This window comes from Arvicanthis niloticus, chromosome 16, assembly GCF_011762505.2.
Source record: "Arvicanthis niloticus isolate mArvNil1 chromosome 16, mArvNil1.pat.X, whole genome shotgun sequence".
Lineage (NCBI taxonomy): Eukaryota > Metazoa > Chordata > Mammalia > Rodentia > Muridae > Arvicanthis > Arvicanthis niloticus.
In genome coordinates this window covers 13101118-13124574 of record NC_047673.1, presented here as the reverse complement: position 1 = coordinate 13124574, position 23457 = coordinate 13101118, and the positions used below count along the sequence as shown (strand labels likewise).

Below are 23457 nucleotides of genomic sequence, written 5' to 3'. Positions count from 1 at the left end.
GACCCTGAGTTGACACGTAGACAGACAGGGAGAGCTTCCAAGGGGACATGGTATTTGGCCCAGGCCTTTAGAGGCTGGCTGCAAATGCAGATCAGTAGTCTTCCTAGGGAAGTTTTGCAAGAACTGGGGGTGGCTATTATGCCCTCTGCACCCAGGTTAAACAGGAAGCATGAGAATTAGGTGCCTAGTTTGGTGGAAGCACGTGGTAACATCCTTCCTACTGTGAATTGTTTTTGACGCTGCATTAGTTCAACAGGTCAATCACAACCGCCACAAAACTGAGGGCTTAAGGAACAGAAATTCGAGTTCATATGGCTTTGCAGGCCAGAATGTCCAAGGCCGGAGGTGTTGGTAGGACGGCCCCATAGGATAACTTATGATGGTATCTGTTCTGGCCTCTCCCAGGTTTCTGGAGGCTGATCGCTATCTGAGGGTACTATCTATCACCTGGTCTCTGCCTCCAAGGTCACATGTCATCTTCAGAGGATGTCTGTTTCCCCATGAACACCTTTTTTAAAGATACCAGCCATATTGAATAAAGGCCCTCACTAGTTCAGTATTACTCCAGCTTAATTCAATATACCTGTATGATCACAGCTGCGAATAAGGTAACGTTCTGAGGCACTTGAAGAAAGGATTTCAACTTGGATTTAGGGGTAACACAATCCAACCCTTAACAAGGGACATCAAACGACACACAACGCACCCAGCATCCGACACACAACGCACCCAGCATCCGACACACACACAACGCACCCAGCATACGACACACAACGCACCCAGCATACGACACTTTACCTTTAGAGTCATGAGCACCCTTGGGCTCTTTTACCTTTTATTAATTGGACTGGGTCTTCTTTGTTTCCCCCATTGCCCATTTCTTCTAGAGCAGAAACAATAGCAAAGGATAGCATGCCAGAAGCCACAGAGCCTATCCCGGTGAGTCCTCCATGAAGGACCATTGATGGAATTAGTTTCGGTACTCAGCTGTGGCACTTTGAGTAAGGGACAGCCTCTTTTTATCCATGTCATGTAAGCAGGTCAGTTAAGGCTGCTTAAGGACGCTGGCAATGGCTTGGAATTCCGAGACTGTGGTACCTTTTAAGTAGTAGCCTAAGAAACTGATCTCACAAGATCACAGAGATGTGGTAAAAACGCATCTGTGAGCTTCCCCCTGTGAAGCCTTGCTAGCCTGGCTATTTCTTCTATTTGCTGCCTTTTGCTAGTGGCATAGGATTGCCTGTGTTTTTATTATTTTTGTCTGTGGGCTGCCTAGTTGCCTTAATAAGAAACTGTCAAGCTATTTTGAGAGATATGGTGAAGGTAGAGAAAGGCTTCTGTCAGCTTTTACCACACCTGGGGTGGGAGAGAATTGACATCACCAGTGCAGGATGCCTTCAGAAGAATTTATCATGGCTGTGCTCTCACCTGCACAGTACTAAGATAAGCCAATACTTTACTATTATATTGTTTACACTGTGGAAATAATTCCAGCATTTAAAGATGTTTCCCTCTTACTCCCCATCCTCCCTAAGAGATACGCCAGGCTGCTGAGGATCAACTCAGGGCTTTGCTCAGCAAGTGGCTTACACCTCCTAACCAGCATCTCTAATTGTTTCAGGTGACAGAAAAATCTCCAGTCCCAGTCCTGGCACTCCTGACATCAGACAGTCACACTGATGCTTCCTTACCCATGTCCTTAAACCTCGAATTAACACTGGAAGGTCAGGCCACCACGTCTGCCCTGAGGGACCGCAGGGCATCACGGTGACTTTGAGTTTACCCCCTTTCATCCCCTTTCCATACTTCACTGAGAGTACTTTCCAGATCACAGTGGGCTACTCCACTGCTTCAATCTCTCCACGGGTGGGTGGGGTCTGACAGCTGAGCTGGCTGTGGAGTGCGTTCCAGGCAATGCTTTAAGGTTACCCCTTCACCTTCCCTTTTTTCAGCTACAGTTGCCTTCTCTTAATGACCATCATGTGTTGTGTCTTTTTTTTTTTTTTTTTTTTTTTTTATTGTTAAATCACACAAACAACTTTCTCGGCGTGGAATGTAGTTTCTCTCAGTTTAGGTCACTCTATGGGGCAAGCTGGGATTAGCAAGATGGTTTCTTTTTGACTAAGAAAATAGTTGTGATCAAAATCAACATTGAAGGCATTTCAGCAGTTCAGTTAGCCCTCACCTGCTTTCGGGATGTTTCTGGGGACATGAAGCTCACCATGGGTGCCAGCAAGGAATGCCTTTGGCACAGCATAACTCAGCTTCACTAGAGTGGGGTCTTTCTTCAGGCAGTTGGGCCCCAAACTCGACTTTTTGGAGACTGACAACACAGACTTCTGTCACAAAGCTGTATGGCTCATGTCCTCTGGGCAGTAACTGTACTGCTGTGTGTGCTGTGTACACCACAGGCGTGTGCCTGCATGCACTGACGAGAAGGCTCTGTCTGAGCTGTGCTATTTTGCATTACGACTAACAGCATCCAGGTTACTTACCAGTTGGAGCTGACCTACCCCTTAAACTGCTTAGTGTTTCTACTAACGACTTTAATGAGAGTTCTGTCAGTCACTTCTTAGGAGACCAGCAGAGGGAGCAGGTGAGTATTAATAGTGGGTTTGATATTAGCATTTTGTAGCAGGTACTGTCTCTTGCAGTGTTCTGTAGGCTTAATTTTTTTTATTGTAGTCAAACAAGACGTTCTGGCATACAAACTAAAACATATAAGGTCACTTAAAGGCATCAGGATATTTGAAGGAAAGTATACAATTTCTTTTCCTGTAAATATTCTATTGGACTAGTATTTAGACTTTAAAAGCATTACTACATTTTTTTCTTTTCCCTTGAGGGAAGCAGATGTCAGCAGCATGGTAACACTGCTGCAACTGTGCCCTCTCTGTGGTCTCCGTCCAGTTTGTTTCCTTTGTTTTCTCTTTTGTGTCGGCTTTTCTTTGACTTATGCCCTTTCCTGGAACGGGAACCTGTGGCGGACGTGGTAGTGGTGCCAGATGAGGGGCTTTAGGCAGAGTTTAAAAGAGAGGCACAGAGTCCACAGGAAGATAACCAGGAAAACCTGGCCATCAAGAGACAGCCGGATCCATGACTGGACAAGGTCTTTTACACACCTAAGCGAGAAAATCATAATTGCTCATAAGCTTGACTATAACTTTTATTCTCAACTATTTATCATGGTTGTGCTAAAGTTTTTCAAAAACGACTTTTGTCCATGTAAGTCCATAACGGAATGTAAGTTCCCACAGACAGAGTTTTCGTATTAACTCAGCCAGATGGATGGGAATACAAAATGAGGGTCATGTGCATTTTTTTAAAATAACCTCGACATAAGCCATTTATTTATGTTAACTTATAACCAAGACAGATAATATATCTAAATGGGAATAATCATGACATTTTTATCTCCTTTTAAAAAAGTTTCTCAATAATTAAGATAAACATTTATAAATTTATATTAAAAGAAGATTAATCTAGATGGCATTAGGCCACTTCCAAATAAAAACTGGTCTGTGAGGGATGCAGACAGTTCATTAGCCTGGCTACGGAGGGAAGCTGGACACATTTCTCAGTAGGTTCCAAACTCTTGAAAGTGTGTCAGAATGGAGTTAGGAATCCATTCTGTAAAATCTAGGGTAATAAACCCACTTCAAAATACCAAGTATTGTGTCAAAGCAAAGATTTAATCGAGGTCACGAATGAAGTAGCTATCACTACACACGAGTCCTTTACATAGAGCGTTTACCATTTTCCCAGCAGAGAGGACGTGCACAGTGAAGGGCGGCCTCACTCCCACTGGAGAACTGTATTCCCTGTCTTCTCAAAGCTGTGGCTTGTATATGGACCCTTTTGACATTTGTTTTTTCAGATGGAGAGATAAAATATTCCACAAAAAATATTAGAGTGAAAATATTTAAAAATCAAACAGTGTTTCAGATAACTTTATACAACAGGATAATTATATAAACTGAAATCTTCCTAAAAATTTGAGGAATTTGTGGTGTAATCTTAAAAAAATATTTACTTGCATATTTCCCAAGTTTCTAATAAATAAAAAGCTCCCCCCTTTAGAGTCTGTGGCCTCGAGAAGACACACAGTGTGGCTATCAGATATGAAAGTACTTTAACAGGATACTCTGCTGGGTCCTGCTGGAACAAACTGTAAACAATGAGAATCTTTTAAGTTTATTTAAAACAAGACAAAACAAAATCCATCCTATCTAACTGTCATTCAGACATGATTTCATAGTAAACACTCAGATAAGTTGGAGCGGTGAGCACCTGGTACCTTTAACAGAAATGGCAGGTATCGAGAGGTCATATGACCTTTATGCAGCCTCTCACCTTGACCCGAGCACTCACGGCATGCCAGGTCTGTAGGTCTTTGGTGACTGTGGGGTGGCAGGCCTGTCCTGCAAACCCTGTGCTCCTTGCTGCACCTGTCACCGTCTACTTCTGGATGAGAACATGCTGGTGGTGGGGGGAAGTGGCTGTTTCCCAGGACAGGAAGTGGCCTGAAAACACATCTGGCAGACAGCCTTTCCCTCCTTTGGCAGTTAGAGAACGATTTTTAACAAAATACTCACTTCCTCACCTCTCACAAAGGTGAATTCCACAGAGTCAGTGTCTGACTCTAAGCCAATGACTTAATTATGCTCTAAATATACTGGGCCAGCTATTTTATGTCAAATGCTAATGTGCATACAGAAAACATTCACAAATACACACACAAACATATACTTCCAATGAGAACAGCAATCAAGTTCCAAGTGGCAGTCTATTTCATTTCATAGGCTCACCAGAATTTTTTAGCCGTGAATACAGGACAAAGCTCAGGAGACAGATTGGGAAGGAACTACGAAAGCTAGAAAACATGAGGCAGTGTGAATCCATAGCTGGCCAGGGCACTGACAGACACTTACACTGGGTTTCTGTGCTCCAACAAGACTGCTCCTTAATGGGTGACTGCAGGCTGCTCCCTCCCTCTCATAGGTGATCACAGGCCCTCCCATGGAGCACCACTGTTCTGCACAATTCACACATGCTTGCACTTTCACAGAGCGTCCAGAAGCTCAGTTTTGGGTCGTGTTGTGGACTCTGTCTTTAGGATGCCTATCAGTACCACACAGGGTGACAGCTAACACTAAACAGGAAGTCTCAATCTTTTCCGAGGAGTTGGTAAAATTGGAGAAAACAAAAATCACTGCTGTAGGGGCTGAGGATACAGTTCAGTGAGTAATAGTATTTGCTCTGCAAGCATAAGGAATCATGCGTGTATGTACTCATGCATGCATGCATGTATACATGCACACATGGACACGTATACATACCATGGCTTTAAGTTCAATGCCATTACTATTAGTGAAAGACAAGGGTCTATGGATGAATTTAGCTGACAGGAGTCTTTGCTTTTTACCTCAGTAAGCCTTGATTTCTTCATATTAACAGATACAAAAAAACTAAGGCCATATGGACAATCTGTGTGCCTCTTGGAACTTTTCTTCTGTCCTTAGAATAAGTGCAAGGGGCTTTCCTCCGGTGCTTTTCTCAAATTTGCAGCTGGGGATTACCTCACAGCACTGCAGATTCTGGGCTCCATGTGGGAGTGGGTGTGCTGACGTGTGTGCATGTGTGCGTGTGCGCATGCATGTGCTTTAGTTGTTTCCTTGAGTCTCATTATTGACTGCAGACAATTTGGAGAGAGTAGTAGAAAACCTTCTGGACAAGTTTTATGTTCATTGGGTGCCTAGTGCTTTTCCCCGAAAATGAATGTAGAGTTGTATGTTGAAATGTATCAACTATTGTGATAATTTTAAAGATGCCAAGGGCAGTGGGAGAGATGGCCAAGAGGCCCCTCAGTTCTCTCCCTGCTCTCATGTGCCAGGCGCCTGAGAGTCCTGAATGTACCCATCTGACTGCGAAGACACAGTGTCCCAGCTTCACATCATAGGGTAATTCAGCACTGAGAGTCCCTCATATACCAAGGCTCTTTCCAAAACCCAGGCCAAGCTGGCCGGATGTGCCTGTGCCAGTCAGCACGCCAGGGCTGTAGGCAGTGATGACATGGAGAGGGGACAGCCAGGGGACTGGCTCGGAGGGGCTGCCTAGCTCTGTAGAGAATGAATGTGATCTGCATCCAAGGGCAGGGAGCCTGTCCTGTCCTGTCCAGGATCTGAGCTCTGTGGACTGTTAAATAACATGGGCTTTCGTAAAATGTCCCTTGTTGTGTGCTGGTTCTCCTAGGTCAAGAGAGAGGCCACATAGCTCTACCCACTCATGTGACAAGGACAAAACTCTTGGTGACATTCTGTAAACTGGTTCACAGTGACTGTGGAGTCTGTGGGAGCTGTTCACAAATGCCCTCTGGCCATGGGTCACGTGGGAGCTGCCTGCTTTGTGCTGATTTTAAAGAGGGGAGTACCCGGCTTTCTAGGACACCACTTGCAGGGCAAATGGCCTTCAGGGTGACTGTAGCTTGCCTAGAGTCTCTGACCACTCTGACCCCATGATTCAGACAGCAGGGGATCTGAGATATTAGACTCCGAAAGGCTTGGGGAACCAAAGCCTACAGGAGACCCTGTGGCTTTTTACCTCAGTTGAATGGGGTAAAATGATGTCACAAGGTGCTCCTTAAAGGTCTTTGTGACACATTCCTCCCCCCTACATGAATCAGTAACATCAAGGAAGTAGTGTCTTCCAGACACAACAGGGCCAGTATACATATGAGACTGTGCCAGCAACAGCCAGTCAAAATCTGAGTGTGGGGGTGGGCATGAAATCCCACAATGAGCTGAAGAGTTATTGGCATCTGGCAGCTGCTGAGAGAGGGAGAATCAATTACTATTATTTTTTTTTAAATGATGTTTGACTCCTGTTAGCTTGACCACATACCAGGGCAGGCCCCCTTCTCAAAATGATCAGGGCAACAGGAACAGGGTGCACTGAAGGAAGGAGAGAAAGGAGGAGGAAGCAGAAGAAGAAACTTATCATTTTCATCTTCAAGTCGGGTGGCAGGGTGGACAGGAAGGCTATGAGTGTGTGAATGTGTTCAAACTACAGTATATGAAGTTCCCAGAGAATTAAACCATTGTTTCTTAAGGTCTTTGCAGATGGCTTCCTTTCTGGAAATGTCTTTCTGGTGCCACCAAATGGTTTATTAAGAAGTGCGGACAGTCGTGAAGCGAATACACGGGGCTCTGAAATTTCAGCTAGTGACATGCAACATGGCAGAAAATAAACCCACTTAAGAAAACAAACAGCACCACCCACAGTTGCTCCACGGAGCTGACAGAGGCTCGGGGCAACTTTTGGGAAACCAGTGATAATATCTCCCAGTTTGTATCTTCATCTGCTTTAGCAATACTGCCATGTCAGCAGGTAACTGGGGAAGCTGATATTCTATGGAAAAGGACGGAGGGGGTCCGGGCATGTTAAGCTGCCACTCCAGGCGACGGTGACCATCACTGTCCATTGGCTAGTGGCACTTACAGCCAGGACAGAAGAGAAACCTGGGTTCTTTTGGTCTCTGCTCTCCTCCCTGGTGTCTGTGTCCTGTGAGGGTCTCCTAGGAGACTCCTCTTAGCAGTCTAGCTGCAGCTCTGACTGTGTGAGCCCTTCTGAGTTCCTGTGGCCCTGGGGGCTGCCACACTGTGCCACCCTTTGCCCTGTAATGGTGGCGTGTTCTGAGCACTTTATAATCGGCTTCAAAGTGTCATTTTTCTTTGGGCTTTGTACTAGCCCCTTGCCCTGGCACATGTCGCCCTCTTAAGTCAAGGCCTCCTTCTCATGCTGGATATGCACTGAGCACCGAATCACCTCACTGAATATGTCCCATCCCCAGGGTATGAACTGCTGACTCCCCCTAACTTATAACCTATTTGGGTGTATGAGCTAGCAGTGTGTGTGTGTGTGTGTGTGTGTGTGTGTGTGTATGTGTGTTTATTTTGCTTTGTTTGAAACAGAGCATCTATGTAGCCCAGGCTGGCACAAAACTCACTAGATAGAAGTGCAGGCTGGCCTCAAACCTGCAACAATCCTTCTGCAATAGCCTCTTGGGTGCTAAAACTGCAGGCACATTCCACTATGCCTTGCTTTGAGCATTCTTAAATGATTGAAAAATACACAAAAAGGATTATTTCATGGGTGTGAAAATAAAACTGTAAAGTGCTGTGTTCCTGAGTAATGCCAGTTGTTGTGGCAGTCTAAGAGCTGCACGGTGGCTGTCATGAAAGCTGATACGGGGGCAGCTCATTAGAGCTAGAATCCTCCATCTCATTCCTCAAAGGAGGGATTTGCTGATCCCACTTTTAATAATTTCCATTTCAGAATCTATAAAGAACAGCTTCTACTGTGTTCCGTGGGACTGGACGAGGACAGTGTTCATAGCAAATGCACGGAGGCCTGGTGCCCCCAGGAAGTGGTGTCACCGTGTATGTACTTCCATAGCTCTCTGCCTATGGTTTCCTTCCCTCCATGTCTCACCAAACCCTGCAAATCAGAAGTCCTGCTATGAGTCACCCTATGCCCAGCAGAGTATTTGACTTAGTACTTGGCATATCTCTGTTACCATGTTTCTCCTTGATTGGCCTGGAACACAAGTGCATGATCCCAATATAAACCATGTATCAAGGCCTTGAATTGTGCTCAAACAAACAAACCCAAAAGGTTTGCACTTGGTGGTGAACAAATTCATTTCCACTTAATAAGCAAGCCTGTAAGGAGAGGGGCTTAGCATTCCTAAACTGTGCCTATTACAAAGCAACTTAATCCAGAAAATTCTACAGAGAAGGAACTGTCTCTATTTTCCAAGCAGGAACCCCGAGGCTGAGAGCAGCTAAGCTTAGCACGTCGCACTCATACTGAAGTTGAGGCCTGCCTGCTCTTTCTGAGGGGTTCTAAGTGTGGGTGTTAGCATTAGCGAGCCCTGTTTCATCTCTCAGGACTCAGACTCCCTCCCCCGCTAATTGTCCAGAGCGTGAGCTCTGGCCTCTCTGCGCCACAGAACTTGGTAGCGGTTTCTGAGCCTATGAGTCCCTTCAGTGGAGTGTGAGGCTTACGGTGTCTCTAAGAAGGTTGTGTCTTCACTGATGGCAAAATATGGTCGGTCAGTTGTCAGAGATACAGCAAGAAGTAAATATCACTTAGTGCTTGATGAAAAATAGAGACATATTCTTTTCTTCTCTAAGTTCATGGACCCTGTGGATCTTGGGATTAAAAAAAACCCAACCCTCTTCTGGTGCCAACTTGGGAGTCACTCTGCTACAGGATACATTTTAAAAAGATTCAGTTAGTTCTCTTTCAAACAGATTCCATGAAAAACAACATTCCCGTGCAGATTCCAGATTCACCTATGATCTAAAATCATGACTCTCCTAGCCTCCAGAAGTTGAGAATGCATAACACAGACTTGCCCTGGGCTTTCTGGAGGCAGACATGGTCCTTTGAGTCAGGGATACTGGAGTCTGCACAGTACTGCTCCCTGAGCATCAACTTCTAGTCATGAAGGGGTGGTGACTATGGACCAGCAGAGCCACAGAGCTGGAAGTGTCTTAGAAGTCAGTGCAGCCCCCAGCTTTTATTGCCAAGGGCTTTAGAACTTAATTAAAAGGGGAAAGTGATTTGCCTGAGCCCACTGACTGGGACTAACTTAATCAGTAACATGCCGCAGAATGATGAGGACTGAGGAAACCCTGATACACCGAAGGAAAGGTATATGTTTCCTCTCAACATATTTCATTCACTATCTATTGTTACTTAACAGACAATCAGGCCAAACTACCTTAAGTTTTATTTGTATATTTACATGGGTATTTTGTGTTAAGGCACAAACACAAGAGTGCTGAGAAAGTGATCTTGTTAACTTGATTTAATAATATCAAACTGGGTTAAAATAAAAAAAATGTGCATAACTCAGTTAGTAGTTAAAAAAAAACCCAAATACCAACAGGACTTTACTTCCCTTTGGAAAAGCACCATTTACAAGGACTGATCTTACTCTTTATATTTACAATAAAGACAATAAACCAAGGTCCTGATATAGCTGTAGTTTTATTCCTAAAAGAACAGAAACTTTCACTATGCTTTAAAATTAAAGTGATTCCCTCAGATACTCTGCAAGCGTAGCCTACAAATGAGCAGACAGACAACAGAGCCCCAGCTTCTCTCTAGGAAATAATTAGGGTGGTGCCTATGACATGCCCAGGGGTCTTGTGGCTGGTCTGTGTTCCCAGAAGGCTTCTGCAGTGCACAGTCCTTTGGGGCAGTAAGCACTGTGCTCTGATTTTTCCTGTTGCCTGGCTAGTGACCCCCTACAGGAAGATAGTGGGTGAGCCAGGGGGCGGAGCGGCTGGCTGCACATGTCTGGCTGCTCTTATCAACTTATCATATAAGGGAAGGAAAGTGATTGATTCGGATACTGACACTGTAGACTCAGGGGAGAAACAAAGAGTCCGTGCAGACCTCTGGAGTGAGCAGGGCTGCTCCTTCTCAGGACAGCTCCCTGTGTGCGGGAGAGAAGAGAAGAGGAGAGACAGGCACTGGGAATCAGCCTGCTTCAGGGACGGGAGAAGGCTCTCACTGATGGACTTACTCACACAGCACAGCCCTGTGCTTTAGACAGCAGCTGAGGGCTCAGGACGCATATGTGCCTGCAAGTTTGCTGAACTCACAGTTTAGAACCCAAAGAGAGAAGAATGTGGCACATTGTTTTCCTAACTTTTGGCTGTGATCTTGTCTTGGCCTCAGCCTACAGTAACTTTAGGAAGAGTGTGGACAGCACAGGCAGAAGGCAGTACCAGGTCCAGAACGGACCCTGCAGCTACACATTCCTCCTGCCGGAGACCGACAGCTGCCGATCTTCCTCCAGCCCCTACATGTCCAACGCCGTGCAGAGGGATGCACCCCTCGACTACGACGACTCCGTGCAAAGACTGCAGGTGCTGGAGAACATTCTAGAGAACAACACACAGTGGCTCATGAAGGTAGGAAGGCGGGCTGGCTCTGATGAGCAAGAGCTAACAGCCCTGGTTTTATCAGGGACTGGGGCCGCTGAGGTGGGCTGCAAACATCCTCTTTTGTGCTGCCGTGGAGCAAAGTAGTCACAGAGCGAAGAACAACAAAGGGGTTGTTTGAAAAGAACGCCAGAATCTAGGCAGAAAAATCCCTAAACTAGGAATCTTTACTAGCCGAGCAGAGGAAGTGCGCTTCTCTGCAGATCTCTCATGCTGTTTTGTCTGAGTAGCTAAGTGACACCCATTACCAGATCTTCTCAGCGGGTTGTAGGCATGTGAGGGAGGCTGTGAACAAGACAGCACGGAGCCAGGAAAAACGTGACAATCACGTTAATTACGGATACTTAACGGATGGAGTCAAGTGCTTTACCAATTTCCTGAATTTCTTTACCAAAATAGATTCTGACTCTTGGTAAAAGAGAGGAAATTAAATAAAGCCAACCTTGTGTTCTCAGAGTCTCAGGGCTGCGCTGTGAAGGGGTTGCCATCTGGAAACGGGGCTGTATTTCCCAAGTGTCCCAGAGACACTGCAGGGCCCCTGTTCAGTTCCAGAGACAGGCTCTGAGTTTGTCCCCACGTGGGACTGCTGCTATGCTTGTGACATGCTGGGCTGAGAGGGTCTGACAGTTTGTTCTTGGGGCTGCGACTACGACTGCTCTCTTTCATGGCCTTTTTATAGACCGTAACCAAAATAAGACACTGAAAGGGTCTGTTTTGCTTTCACAAATGATTGTTTTCTACAAAACCTCAAATGACCCTGGAGTTTTCTTTATGTGAACCATATGTATTCCACAGGAAGTTTAAACAAAGCATGTAGATAGCAGATGAATCGTTACGCGTTGTGACAATGACATCACATGCTCACAAGGAAATTGTTTAAAGTCATATAAATCTTTCAAAATCGGGTGGACTTCATTTAGTACTTCTTCCCAAAAAGACATAATTTGCTTTTCTCAGATGTCACCATAATCTTTTGGTTTGATGCCCTGCCTTAATCTGAGAACAGAGCAAGGATCCCAATCTATGTTTCTCACGAATACCCCTACTTTCTTAAGTGGACAAGTTTTTGCTCAAACCTGGAGTCTAAATGAATGAGTGCCACTGGCCCTAATCTTGTAGAGAGAGGGGAAGTTTTTCAAATCAAAAACCAAAATTGCCCAGGACTATGGGCATACACAAAATCCTTCTTAGTATCTTTATTTTTCCTGAATGATTTCCCCAGTTTTTCTCCAGAATTCACTGAACTTTACTGTTCTGAAACACACGTCTGTCCAGTGCCGGGGTGGGGAGGGGTCCCAGGTATCTGCTTAGCTCTTTGGACTTCTTTGAGAACTGTCTTGCACGGATTCAGGGACCTTCCACATCCACTGTGGCATTGGGGCTGCGGAGCTCTGCAGAGGGAGAGGCACAGCCTTCTAGTAAACACTTTAATCTACCACTTCCAAGTCCTCTGCTAAAATAAACAGTCACCAAAACGGGGGGGGGGGGGGGGGGGGGGAGGTGTTTTGCCAAGGGCAATGCTGCTCATTTCAGACGCTCAGCTCAGCAGAGCCCAGGCTAGGCAATACCTGGGCTTGTTTCCTGCACAGGGAAACCACACCTCCTGTGGAGCTTTGCAGAACAGCTTAAAAACAGAACAGGAGGAGGAACTCTAAGTAAGGTGGCCGCAATCTCCTCCTTCCCAGGGTCTCTTAGTCAATATTTGAACAGTAGTGGGGTGGTATTTCAAAAGCCCTTCTTTAGCCTTGTAGCTAACTCTCACGAGGGAGTTAGCGGAGGGCGGCGGCTTCAGGCTTATCTGCTCATCAGCTCGGCACCTGCTCCCATCAGCACCTGCTCAGCTCTGAGAGCTGCACCTGAGGAAGGCAATTGGCCAGCTCATTCACTTGGTTTATGGGCTCCAGGCATGGAAACAAAAGCAAAAGGCAAATATGAAGCCCCTCGGAATGATTACATGAGGTCTCTCTGCTTGCTTTCCTCCTCTCTGCTTTGGCACCTGCAATAATAAACACTGCTTTTCTCTTTGGGAAGAAAATAAGGTCGAATGGAACCTCAGAAAAGCGGGGTGACTAACAGAGTGGCAGCATGAGCACCAACTCTTTATAGATTATCACAAAAAGAAAAAACGCGGGTTAGTTTCATTGTTATACGTGTTTTCTCGAGAGCTGTTTTAAAAAAACGTTTCCTTATTTCCGTGCCCTCCCCTCCCCCATCTATGTGAACCATCCAGCTTTTGGGAGTTCGGGGGAAAAAAACAAAAAACAAAACAAAACAAAACAAAAAACCCTTCAGGAGAGAAAATAAGAGTTTTGGCGAGTTTGGCAGATGAATGGTATTTCAGTTTCTGAGAACAGCCCCAGGAGTTCAACCTAAGAAAGCCCCATGAACACCATCAAAAGAGCCCACACTGCCCCTTTAATCTGTCATGCAAAGGAAGTATCAGCCTTCTGAATGAGTGTGTGTGTGTGTGTGTGTGTGTGTGTGTAGTGAGCACATGAATGAACAGTACAGGGGAAGACCCACTCTCCCTGGAGTGGTTAAGCAAGGATAAGACAAACTCCTGGTTGCCAGATCCCAGCCTACCAGGTGATTAAGTGTTAGGACAGACCCCTGTCCCCGTGATTTCAAACACATTTTACACAGGCTCCCAGCTTAACGACACAATTGTATTTTGGTAGGTGAAACATATTTTTTTCCCCTAACAAGAGGAAATATGGAAAGGAAATAAACAACTATTTCACGCTACTGAATGCCATATATTTTATAAACAGCTATGAACCCTGCAGCCGCTGTAAGATGGAGCGACTTGAAAAACACACGGCTAATGCTTATTAGCTTGTTGTAAACATTTCCTCTGCCACTGCCCCCCTCGCCGCTGGTGTTTAAACAACACGAGTACAACCCAGGGACAGCAGTCCCTTGCTTTCTTTACAAGCGATAATAAGATATCCTTGAAGAAAGGTCTGGAGACTGCAATTCATCAGTGGAGGGCAGAGGGAACAAAGCAGCCATGCTCTCAAACAATGCAGTTGCTGCCACTGGGAAAACACATGACAAGGGGTTTGCAGAGGAGCGTGGCTTTGAGGCCCTTCCCACCTGTGCATGCGTGCACGCATGTGCATGTAAAGCACCCTTTAGCTGTATATTAAAGTACACAGCCTGCTTTGTTATGGGAAAGATGCCTTCTCATTCCCTGTGACTCCATGGTCACTGTGCTGCCCTGCAGCCTGGAGGGCAGAAGCTACTATACCTCCAGAAGTTAAATGCCATGTTGAGGAATTAGAAGCATTTTTTATTTTATTTTATTTGCATTTTGATGAGATGACTAAACATCCAAGATCTCAGGGAGACAACTGCTATGACTGTGGCCATTAAATATTAGCATCATCATTTTGAGGCATGGGGAGGTGGGGCGCAGGGCACTGGGATAGAGGGTAGTGTGTCTGAAGACTCAGGAACAGCGTGTAGCTTTTCATTCCAGCAGCCACAGTGTGAGCCTACCTAGCACAGTACGTGCCAAGTCTTCACGGCGCAGAAGAATATGCACTTGCTTTCTATACATGGAGGTGTAATGTGTATGCTGAAGTCAGGAGGTCTCTGCCTATCAAACAGGAGTGCAGGGTATGCTGGACTAACTATTTATATATCACCCCATGGAGCTGGTTAGCCTGAAGGCTTAAGGCTGAGAAATGCCTCCTTCCTTGAGACAGGAGAGCAAGCATTTGGTCTCAATGCTGATACTGGGAAGTCTATGGACTTTAGTTAGAATGGGTCTACAGAGTTAACAAACAGGTTGCAGTCTGGAAGTTTATCTACGTGCCAGTCCCTCTAGCTGAAAGTTGGCAAGGACACTGAGGCCCATGCTACTGTGTCTATTCTAACATATAAAATAACTGAAAAACTAGGGCTGGACAGACGGCCCAGTTGGTTACTTATTTGCCACACACACATGAAAATCCCTGGGACCCATGTGAACACTGGGCATGGCGTCAGGCATCTGGGACTCTGGCATCTGGTGGGAAGTGCAGACAGAGAAGTCTCTGGAGTTCACTGGCCAGCTCGTTTAGCTGAATTGGTGAGATCCAGGCTCAGTGATTCATAAATAAGTGGAGAGAGACTAAGAAAGATGCCAGCATTTGCCTCTGGCATCCACATGTGTACACAAACATACACCGCATACAAACATAGGCATAGACCTTTCTTCAAGGATATCTCATTAAATTTTTTCTTTATTTCTATTTTAAAAGACAATAGTTAAAACCAATCCTATCACCGGATAGACAATTAAAAAAATAAAAATATTAGGAAAGATATAGGCAAAGTTAAAATCAAAAGTATAGGCTTTTAATCCAGCTTTCTAAGGGGCAGAGGCAGGCAGATCTCTGTGAGTTCAATGCTAGTCTGGTCTGAGTTCCAGGAGGGCCAGGACTACACAGTGAGACTTGTTTGAAAACAACAACAACAACAACAACAACAACAACACCACCACCACAAAACTAGTTTTTTTGTTAAGAAAGACAAAAACTAAAAATCAAAAGTCAAACTGTGCAAGCGAGAGAGAAGGGGAGGATACCCCTCTTCCCCCCTCCCCCTGGCAGTCCTTTGAGGTGACCATTAAGGACTTCCACCAGCTGTTTACAGTGGTCAGTATAAAGATGTGTGCCTTTCCTTTTCACCACACAGACTGTGGCATTAGAACATGGCCAGAATATCTCTTGGTTTACCAGGGGGCAAGAAAAGAGGCTGGGGGAAAGAAACTGGGGGAAAGGAACAAAAGGAAGGTGCCAGGTCAGGGAACATCTAGGTCAAGGCTCAGTGCGTTTACTGGAGGAGAGGGAAGGCAGACCACCTGTGACAGAATGAGAGAGGACTAAGGGCGCCAGGATTAAAGCCTAGTGGATATTGGGGTGGGCTGTTAAGAGGACAGGAAAGGCAAGAGACAGAGTGCAGGGGCTGACAGTTCTGACAGGAACTGATGGAGGTACTTTGTATCTTTCCATAGCTGCCAATGGAATGAGGACAGAACAGGATAGCACGGGGACTTCCTGAGTTGGTATCAAGACAGTGGGTACGAAGTACCATGAGCAGACAACTTCTAGATCATGTTTTCTATTACTTTATTATAATGACAAATTACCCTCTGCCTTTGTGATACTGTGTGTGTGTGTATGTATGTATGTAAGCGCCTGACTTTATCAGCTCTATAAAACACCTTCTTTTTTGTCAGCAGAAAACCTTACTCTAGTTGAATAGGACTGAGCTAGACATTGCCACCTTTCCTATACTGTCTTCTGACCTGAGGAACCTTGTACATTCTAGAATCTTCTGCGAGATATAAAGAAATCTACTCATCTTCCCACCAGGTTTTTCTCTCTGAAGTGGTGGGTACAGGTGGCACTAGAACAGGAGAGGGGTAGCCTGCCTGGCACAAGCTCTCTTTAAAGCATTGTGATATCCCTAGCCAGGCACAGTGCAGGCGATGGTCTCCCACATGTATTTGTAAACTAGCATCTATATCGGTGTGATAACACCCGTGCCGTGTGTGGTTCAGAGGTCATGAGGAGCTCAGAGAGAGGAAGAGTGTGTAGCCCTCCCCTGATTGCAGGGGAACCCGTCTCAGCTGGGAAGATGCCAGGCCCTGCTGAGAGGGGCATATGAATATGGATTTGGACAGAGTTGTCATGTTTTTTTCTAAGCTTGCAGATGTGAGTGAATACTATGGGACCCTTCATCAACCTGGAGGTGTTTCTTGTTCAGGGTCAAAGCCATTAAAGTTCATTTATTTGCCCAAGACTGAGGTGCTGCAAGTATCCAGAAAGTGTTTGCTCTGGATGCTGGGGTGAGTGGAAGGGGGAGGAGACTACTTGAGAATGTGGTCAGGAGGGACCTATGAACTCAGCCCTGCACCACCCAGAACATAAGCTTGGAGAAAGGACACTTGGGGCTGGAGGTAGGGGTGTTGGCAGTACGGAAGGGCAATGTACACCCTTTGGTCACTGCAAAGAAACCTCATAAAATGAAAAGCAGGACTATTTTTAAGTGTACCTGTTTCTGAAATAGTCAATACACAGCTCAGAGCCAGGCCTGGGCTATATGAGACAAATCTTCAAAAAGCCCATTAAATAAGTCAATGTATAAATAAATGTCTACAGACAACTATTTTAAAGCATGTGGAATGAAGGATAATGTTTATGTATAGCCAGACTCAACAATAATTTAACTTTTAGTTAGAGTTGAAAAGGAAGTGAACCTGAAAGACTCAGCAACCTGGCCAACACCCAGAGTCTGTAACACGAGCATGTCTCTGACTCAGCAGGCCCAGCAGAGTGAGCAGCTCTGCCAGGCAGGAAGACAGGTGGGTCTTCCCATTCTTTCAACAGGAGGATGGTGGCAAGGCTACTAAAGGGGGAGAAGGCACAGGACAATTAACACCTTTTGCATTAAGCAGCAGCAGGGAATTCTTCTTTGTAGTCTGGACAGTAAAAACAAGGACTGTGTCTAATAACCAAGAGAAAAGACGCGTGCAAACTCTTGGCAACTACACACGGATGCAAGCTCTTTCTGAAAGCACATGAAAGATAGGCCCCCAGATTCCACAGTACACCACCACGAACGATACGTAGTCTGAGGAAGCGTCCTGTGCCCCTCCCCTTCCGTCATCTGGACTGCCTCTCAGCCAGCATCCTTAGCACACGCAGGACCAAAGAGGGCTAGGCACCGGCACTACTTGCATGTTTAAGATGAGAATCATATAAAACCAGGCGATTTGGCGAAAATAAAAACAGTTAAAACATGGGCAATCTTGTTAAAGTTTTACCAGTTTGATGGGATTAAAATATGTTTCATGTGTGGTCTGAAAACAAGGGTCAGGACTTGCCCTCCTCCACCTAAACCCTAGGTCTGGCATCTTAGCTGATGTCTTCAAATGGATATTAGATGCAGCTATTTCCCCAGGAAGTTACTTAGCTTTCACAGCCTAATTCTAGCCTGTACCAAATGACAAAAAAACATGTGAACCTCAAAAGTGGACCCAATCCTTCCTTCCAACAGTAAGAACTATTATCTCTGCAGTCCAAGGAGAACCAATTAGAGGGTACCCCCAACATCCTGTCCCCACCAGGGTCCCTAGAGGGCCATTTCTCTGCTTCAGGTTCTGCCCCCAATCTCCCTTTGAACAACTTTTCACACCGGGGAATAAGCTTTGGAATCAATTTGGTAATGCTAGAAAATACTAAACCAACATTCATTGTTTAAAAAAAATGCAACAAGAAACTAAATTAAAAAAATCATTATTAAATATATGTACAGTTTTAGAGAAATACATATTTTTATGGAAAATGTAGAATTCTTTAAAAAAGAATATAGAATTCTTAAGGGATGAGATGTAAGATATATGCCTTGCAGATATTATTTTATCATGTTAATGAAGCCTCACAGAGAACGAGCAGTTTCTATGTGGAAGCAGACACCCAGGCTCCTCCATTTATGTTGTTACATTCCATCAAGAACAAATGGGCATGTGTAGATGCCTTTTCTGAATCACTAACACTCTTTCTTGTTTGATGGGAGCATCTCAGTTTTACCTGGTGGCTTGTTCTGGTCCAAAGAGGATTTCTGTGTCTTCTAAGACACACATCTGCACCTTCACTATGACTGTTCTTGCAAATTCATAAGACAAAGGCTAAGCCTAGATCTAGACTCACGAGGTCTGGTTACTTTTCTTGTTGGTTGGTTGGTTTGGTATTGGGAGTGAGACCCGGAGCCTCAGCAATGCTAGGTAAGTCCTCTACCACTGAGCCACATCCCCAACCCTGGGCTCACCTCTGTATACCACCAACTAACAGCATCCCATTGACCTTGCCACAAACTGAAGATTGCTATTTGGCAGACTGCAAAGTCTCTTGGGAATACTGCTCAGCAGCAAAGGGAGAAATATGTCATGCAGTTGTCTGCTCATGCATTTACAGCAAGGAGACCACCCTTGTCATGCAGTTGTCTGCCCATGCATTTACAGCAAGGAGACCACCCTTCTCAGCATAACTTCATGGCTTGTACTGGATGCTGAAAGGCCATCAGCATAAAGTCCAATTTTCTGTTCCAAGATGTGGGGGTTGGAGGGAGCTGGGAAGCTGCCCACCCACTCTGGCTGAAAGGCCTCTGGGCTGTCAAGCCCACCAGCCAGAAGGAAAAGAGGTGAAAACATTAAGTTGTTTCAGACAATTTGTTTCTGGCCAGAGCCAGCCTCAGGAATTTTGCCAAACTCAAGCAATGGGAGGGAAGGGGATGGGTGGGGGAGCAGCACTTTGATGGTCATACAGAGCACGAATAGAGACATTCTATACCAGAGAGAGGGTCTCGATGTGTGTGTATAAAGCTAATGTGCTGTGTCCATGCTATTATCATTATACAGTTTGTTTGGAGGTTACTTCCCCGGCTTGTCTGTGTTTGCACATTCGCTTAACCACAAAAATAAACCATTAGAAAACTCTGGCAGGAGTAGGCTAACTTTACTGGTATAACCTGAAGGTGTTAAAAAAAAAAAATCAAAACCTTCTTCAATGGTCTTTTGTTCGTGTGTGTGTGTGTGTGTGTGTGTGTGGTGTGTCAGTTCCAGGTTCATAGTTTAGAGATCAGAGATGGATGGAGAGACTTCCCAGCTACTGCCTACACAGACTTCCTTATTATCAACATTCCCCATTGGAGGGGAAGGGCTAAAATCGGTCTGTCAGCATTGACATACTTATCAGCCATAAGCCATGGTGCAGACTTGACTCCATTCCATGGCGTTAGACAATTGTATAATGAGTGACATTTTTGTGCCATTCTAGCATATCATACCAAGTGTCTCCAATGCTCTACAAATCCTCAGTGTCCCAGCCACCCTGCCAGTCTCCCACAACCACCAATCCCTTCCTGTCCCCTAGGTGTGTTCCACAGGATTCCATGTATTTAGTCACAAACACAGTCCTTCAGAGTAGCTTCTTTTGCTTTCCCAATGGTGTTTTAAGAGCAGGATTAGCCACTCAGTATCAGCCTACACTCCTTGCTTCGATCAGAGAAGTTCACTGGGTGAAACCTGGCTCTACCTTCAGGAGTGGCACGGGCTTTCTTATGTTAACAGTGGTGAGCTCACAGAACAGTCGTGTGTTGCCAGCAATGGAGCATGCAGGAGTGGCACCGGAAGCCCTCAGATATGTACAGACAGCAAACTGCAGTTGTGATAAGTTTATTAACAACAATATCAGATCAGAGCCACACTGATCTAGATCTGTATTGGAGCTCATGTGACTGAAAGGTTTTGGTTCCACCCAGCTTCTATGCTGTCTGAGGTAGGGCGGGCAGAGCACACGCCGCCGGCTCTTCCAGCACCTCATTACCTCATAACACTAAACAGACAGTGAGCACACATGCGCAATGGCTTTGTTCTCCACACATCACCTGGAGATGCATGTGCCTGACCAGTGTCCTCTACAGGACATTTTCCTCCCATCTGCCCTGTCCACCTCCTGTAGTGCTTAACAGGTCACACAGTGAGCCCAGTAAAATGGCTACTTCTTTTTAAACACATTTTTTTTTTTAAATCACTTCAGGCTTTGGTAGTTTGTTGGCAATCAGGAGGGAGTGTCCAGTACAGTTTGTTGTTCAACAAACTCAGAACCACATCAGTGTTATAGGACAACCCCACAAACCTTCTAGGCAGGGATCGTGGGCAGCTAACCAGTCAACCTGCATGCCTGGCTGGACAAGATGCAGCCTTACTCAGAAGTAGCCTTTCCTCTGATTTCTCTTTGTGTCTCTGAAAGCATTTTTTTTTAAATGCTATTAAATTTCTAGAATCAACAGATGATATCAATCTTTGGGGCATCTACTAGATAATGATAAACATTAGTCTGAAGATAACTGCAGTCTTGGGTTTTATTAGACTATCTAGTCTTTGGAATCTTGAAGACTTATTAGATAAAGATGTAGCTTTAAAATTCCCTGAATAAGCTGGGCTCCTTAACGGGAAAGCTTGGTGCAAAAACGCTGCTAAAGAGAATGTATTACATTTTGCTGAACAACATAAAACCATCAAATTCCAACCACAAGCTAATTGTCTGTTTAACATTTGTGGTATGTGTGTGAAATTCCTTATTATTTTTAACTACAAAGGAACAGTTTCCATTTTTCTTTTAAAAACCTCATTTGACCTTATTAAAGGGTTAATGAGAACTTTTGATGAGTGTCAATTCAACTACATTGTACAGTGAAATGAAGTCTTCTTTTAAAATGGTTATATTTAAGATAAAAAATAGTTAAAAATTAAGACTAATCAGAACTAGTATCTTCCATAATAGCTGTTCATTTTACAATGTTTAAGTGACTAAATATGGTTCCCTTTGGAGGTAATAATGGTGAATCTATATCTGCATCCCCATTTAATTGCCAGGTCCTAAATACAAGTCATGTGATGCCACGGAGCTCCAGAACTTGCTCCACTTATACCCATGTAGGGGAGATGGTCTCATTTCCATTCGGAGAAGAGACACAACTGGGGAGGCACTGGCAGGGGCAGCCCCGATGGTGGAATGTATTTTCTTTATTCATCCCCCAGCTTCCTGCGATCATGCAGGTTTTCAGTGGCCTCTGGTAGCTGATCTATGCCTCTTCCTATGTCTTCAGGACACACAGTAGAACTCACTTTGTCTCCTAAACCTGTGACTGTGTCATTGCACACAGCTGCCATGTGTAGAGCACACCTGTCATGATGAATAAGCAAGAAACAAGGGAGGAGAGACTGGGACCCAGGTCTGGTAAGCTGCCTCTAGGTACAGAGGCATGAAGGGCCTGCTGAGTGAGAGACAGGAGCTGCAAGGCAGGGCTTACCTCCATATGGGGAGCCCTGCAGCCAGGGGCTCTGCTTTTCACATAGCCCAGACCGAGGCATGCGAAACTCTGAGAGCCATGGGCCATAACTCCCATGTAACTCAGCCTGAGGCTTCCCAGATGCAAGCTGCTCCTGAGGCCGGAAGACCCATGTGTAACGAGATCTTGGAGACAAGAGGACAGGTGAGGTTTTCCCCAGGGGTAGAGGAGGGCTTATGACCATATTAGTTATCAAGGTGGAAAGGCCATTCTCTCTAAGCAGTGCTGCTCAACAGGCCTGGAGGAGCAAATCAGGTCCTCCTGCCCCTGCACCCCTGTTTCTCCATTCACCAACCAAGATGAGGTTTCTAGTTTTTCTGATTCAGACTGCTGGCTCAGCTGCTTTAGGCTCTGGGCTATGCTGTATTACGAAACTTAATTCAGTTTTTCAAGGAGTAAATTCCACAGCCCGCCGTTCACTCATCCCAAGTACACACTTTGATGAATATACTCTCACATATCTGTGGACCGACACCCTAGCCAGCAAACGGAGGGCCCAGCACAGCCGATGAGGTTTGCGCTCCCCTCGCTGGTTGGGTCTTTTCTGCTCAAGGCAAATCGTTATTTTGCTACCCACTGTGGGTTTTAGATTTCCTATAACTGGAGCAGTGCAGTCTGTACTCCTGCTCAGTGATTTTAGTTTTCAATGACTCATTCACACTGATGCATGCATTGGAATGTGCTCCCCATCACTGGGGAGTGATTTGTTATACAGCCTGATTTTCATACTCCTGTGTAAGTTCAGGTGGATGTGTGCGCTCTTATGGAAGTCAACATTTCAATACTTCTCTGTTGGCCAAACCCATGTGCTATACCTTTCTTACACTGTTATCTTTGGAGTCTATATTGTATATTTAATGCCTTAAAAGCAGACTGGTGTGAATTCCAAGATCAACTTATTTCCTAATGAAATCCACCACTCAGGGCCCATTCTGAGTGGTGGGCTTGCTGTTCATTCTAGAGGCATTGAGGGGGACTCTGAAGTGAGAGAATATCTCAGTGGATTTAAGTCCTGGACAAATACATAATGGATTTCCCCAAGGCTATGGTCGGGTCGAGAACGGAGACAGCAGAAGGCCTGAGTGATGGGAAAGTGAGGTGGGGAAGGAAGGACTGGCTCGAGTGTCCACTCGTTGCTCACTCAGGCCTGATGCTGCTACCTCAATGCTGTCCCTGTCCTTCCCATCATCAAGGCGCAGGGAAAGACTGCCCTACACAAGTTTTCCAAAGTAGAGCTTGTTTCCTTTCGTAGGTCTTCCTGGATAGCACTGCTCTCTAACAGGTGTGCTCACTACACACAGCGCGTACCAGCTTCTCCCTGAGAGAAGGACAGGCGGCTGTCCCCTGGTTCAGGGCAGTTACTAGGAGTACACAGACACACACACACAGGAAAGGTGCCAGGAAACAGAGTTCCTTGGCTGAAATTGGCCCACGTGGGGCTCCTGGCTGCTGGGGATAAGGACAGACAGGGAGGATTCAGGTCCCCACTTCTGGTTTTCCATTGTCATTTCCAAGTTGCTGCCTTAGTAGGGGC

General features: G+C 45.4%; 2 protein-coding genes across 3 annotated transcripts in view; one reads left to right on the top strand and one right to left on the bottom strand.

Moving 5' to 3' along the window:
- Positions 1-23457, bottom strand: part of Mcph1 (microcephalin 1) — a 202114-nt gene that overhangs the window by 48522 nt on the left and 130135 nt on the right. The gene's annotated exons all lie outside the window — the stretch shown is intronic.
- Positions 10373-23457, top strand: part of Angpt2 (angiopoietin 2) — a 50172-nt gene continuing 37087 nt past the window's right edge. Inside the window, exon 1 of the mRNA XM_034520354.2 lies at positions 10373-10988. Within this exon, the coding sequence (XP_034376245.1) occupies positions 10701-10988 (288 nt within the window). The 5' untranslated portion in view covers positions 10373-10700. The remainder of the gene's footprint in view (positions 10989-23457) is intronic.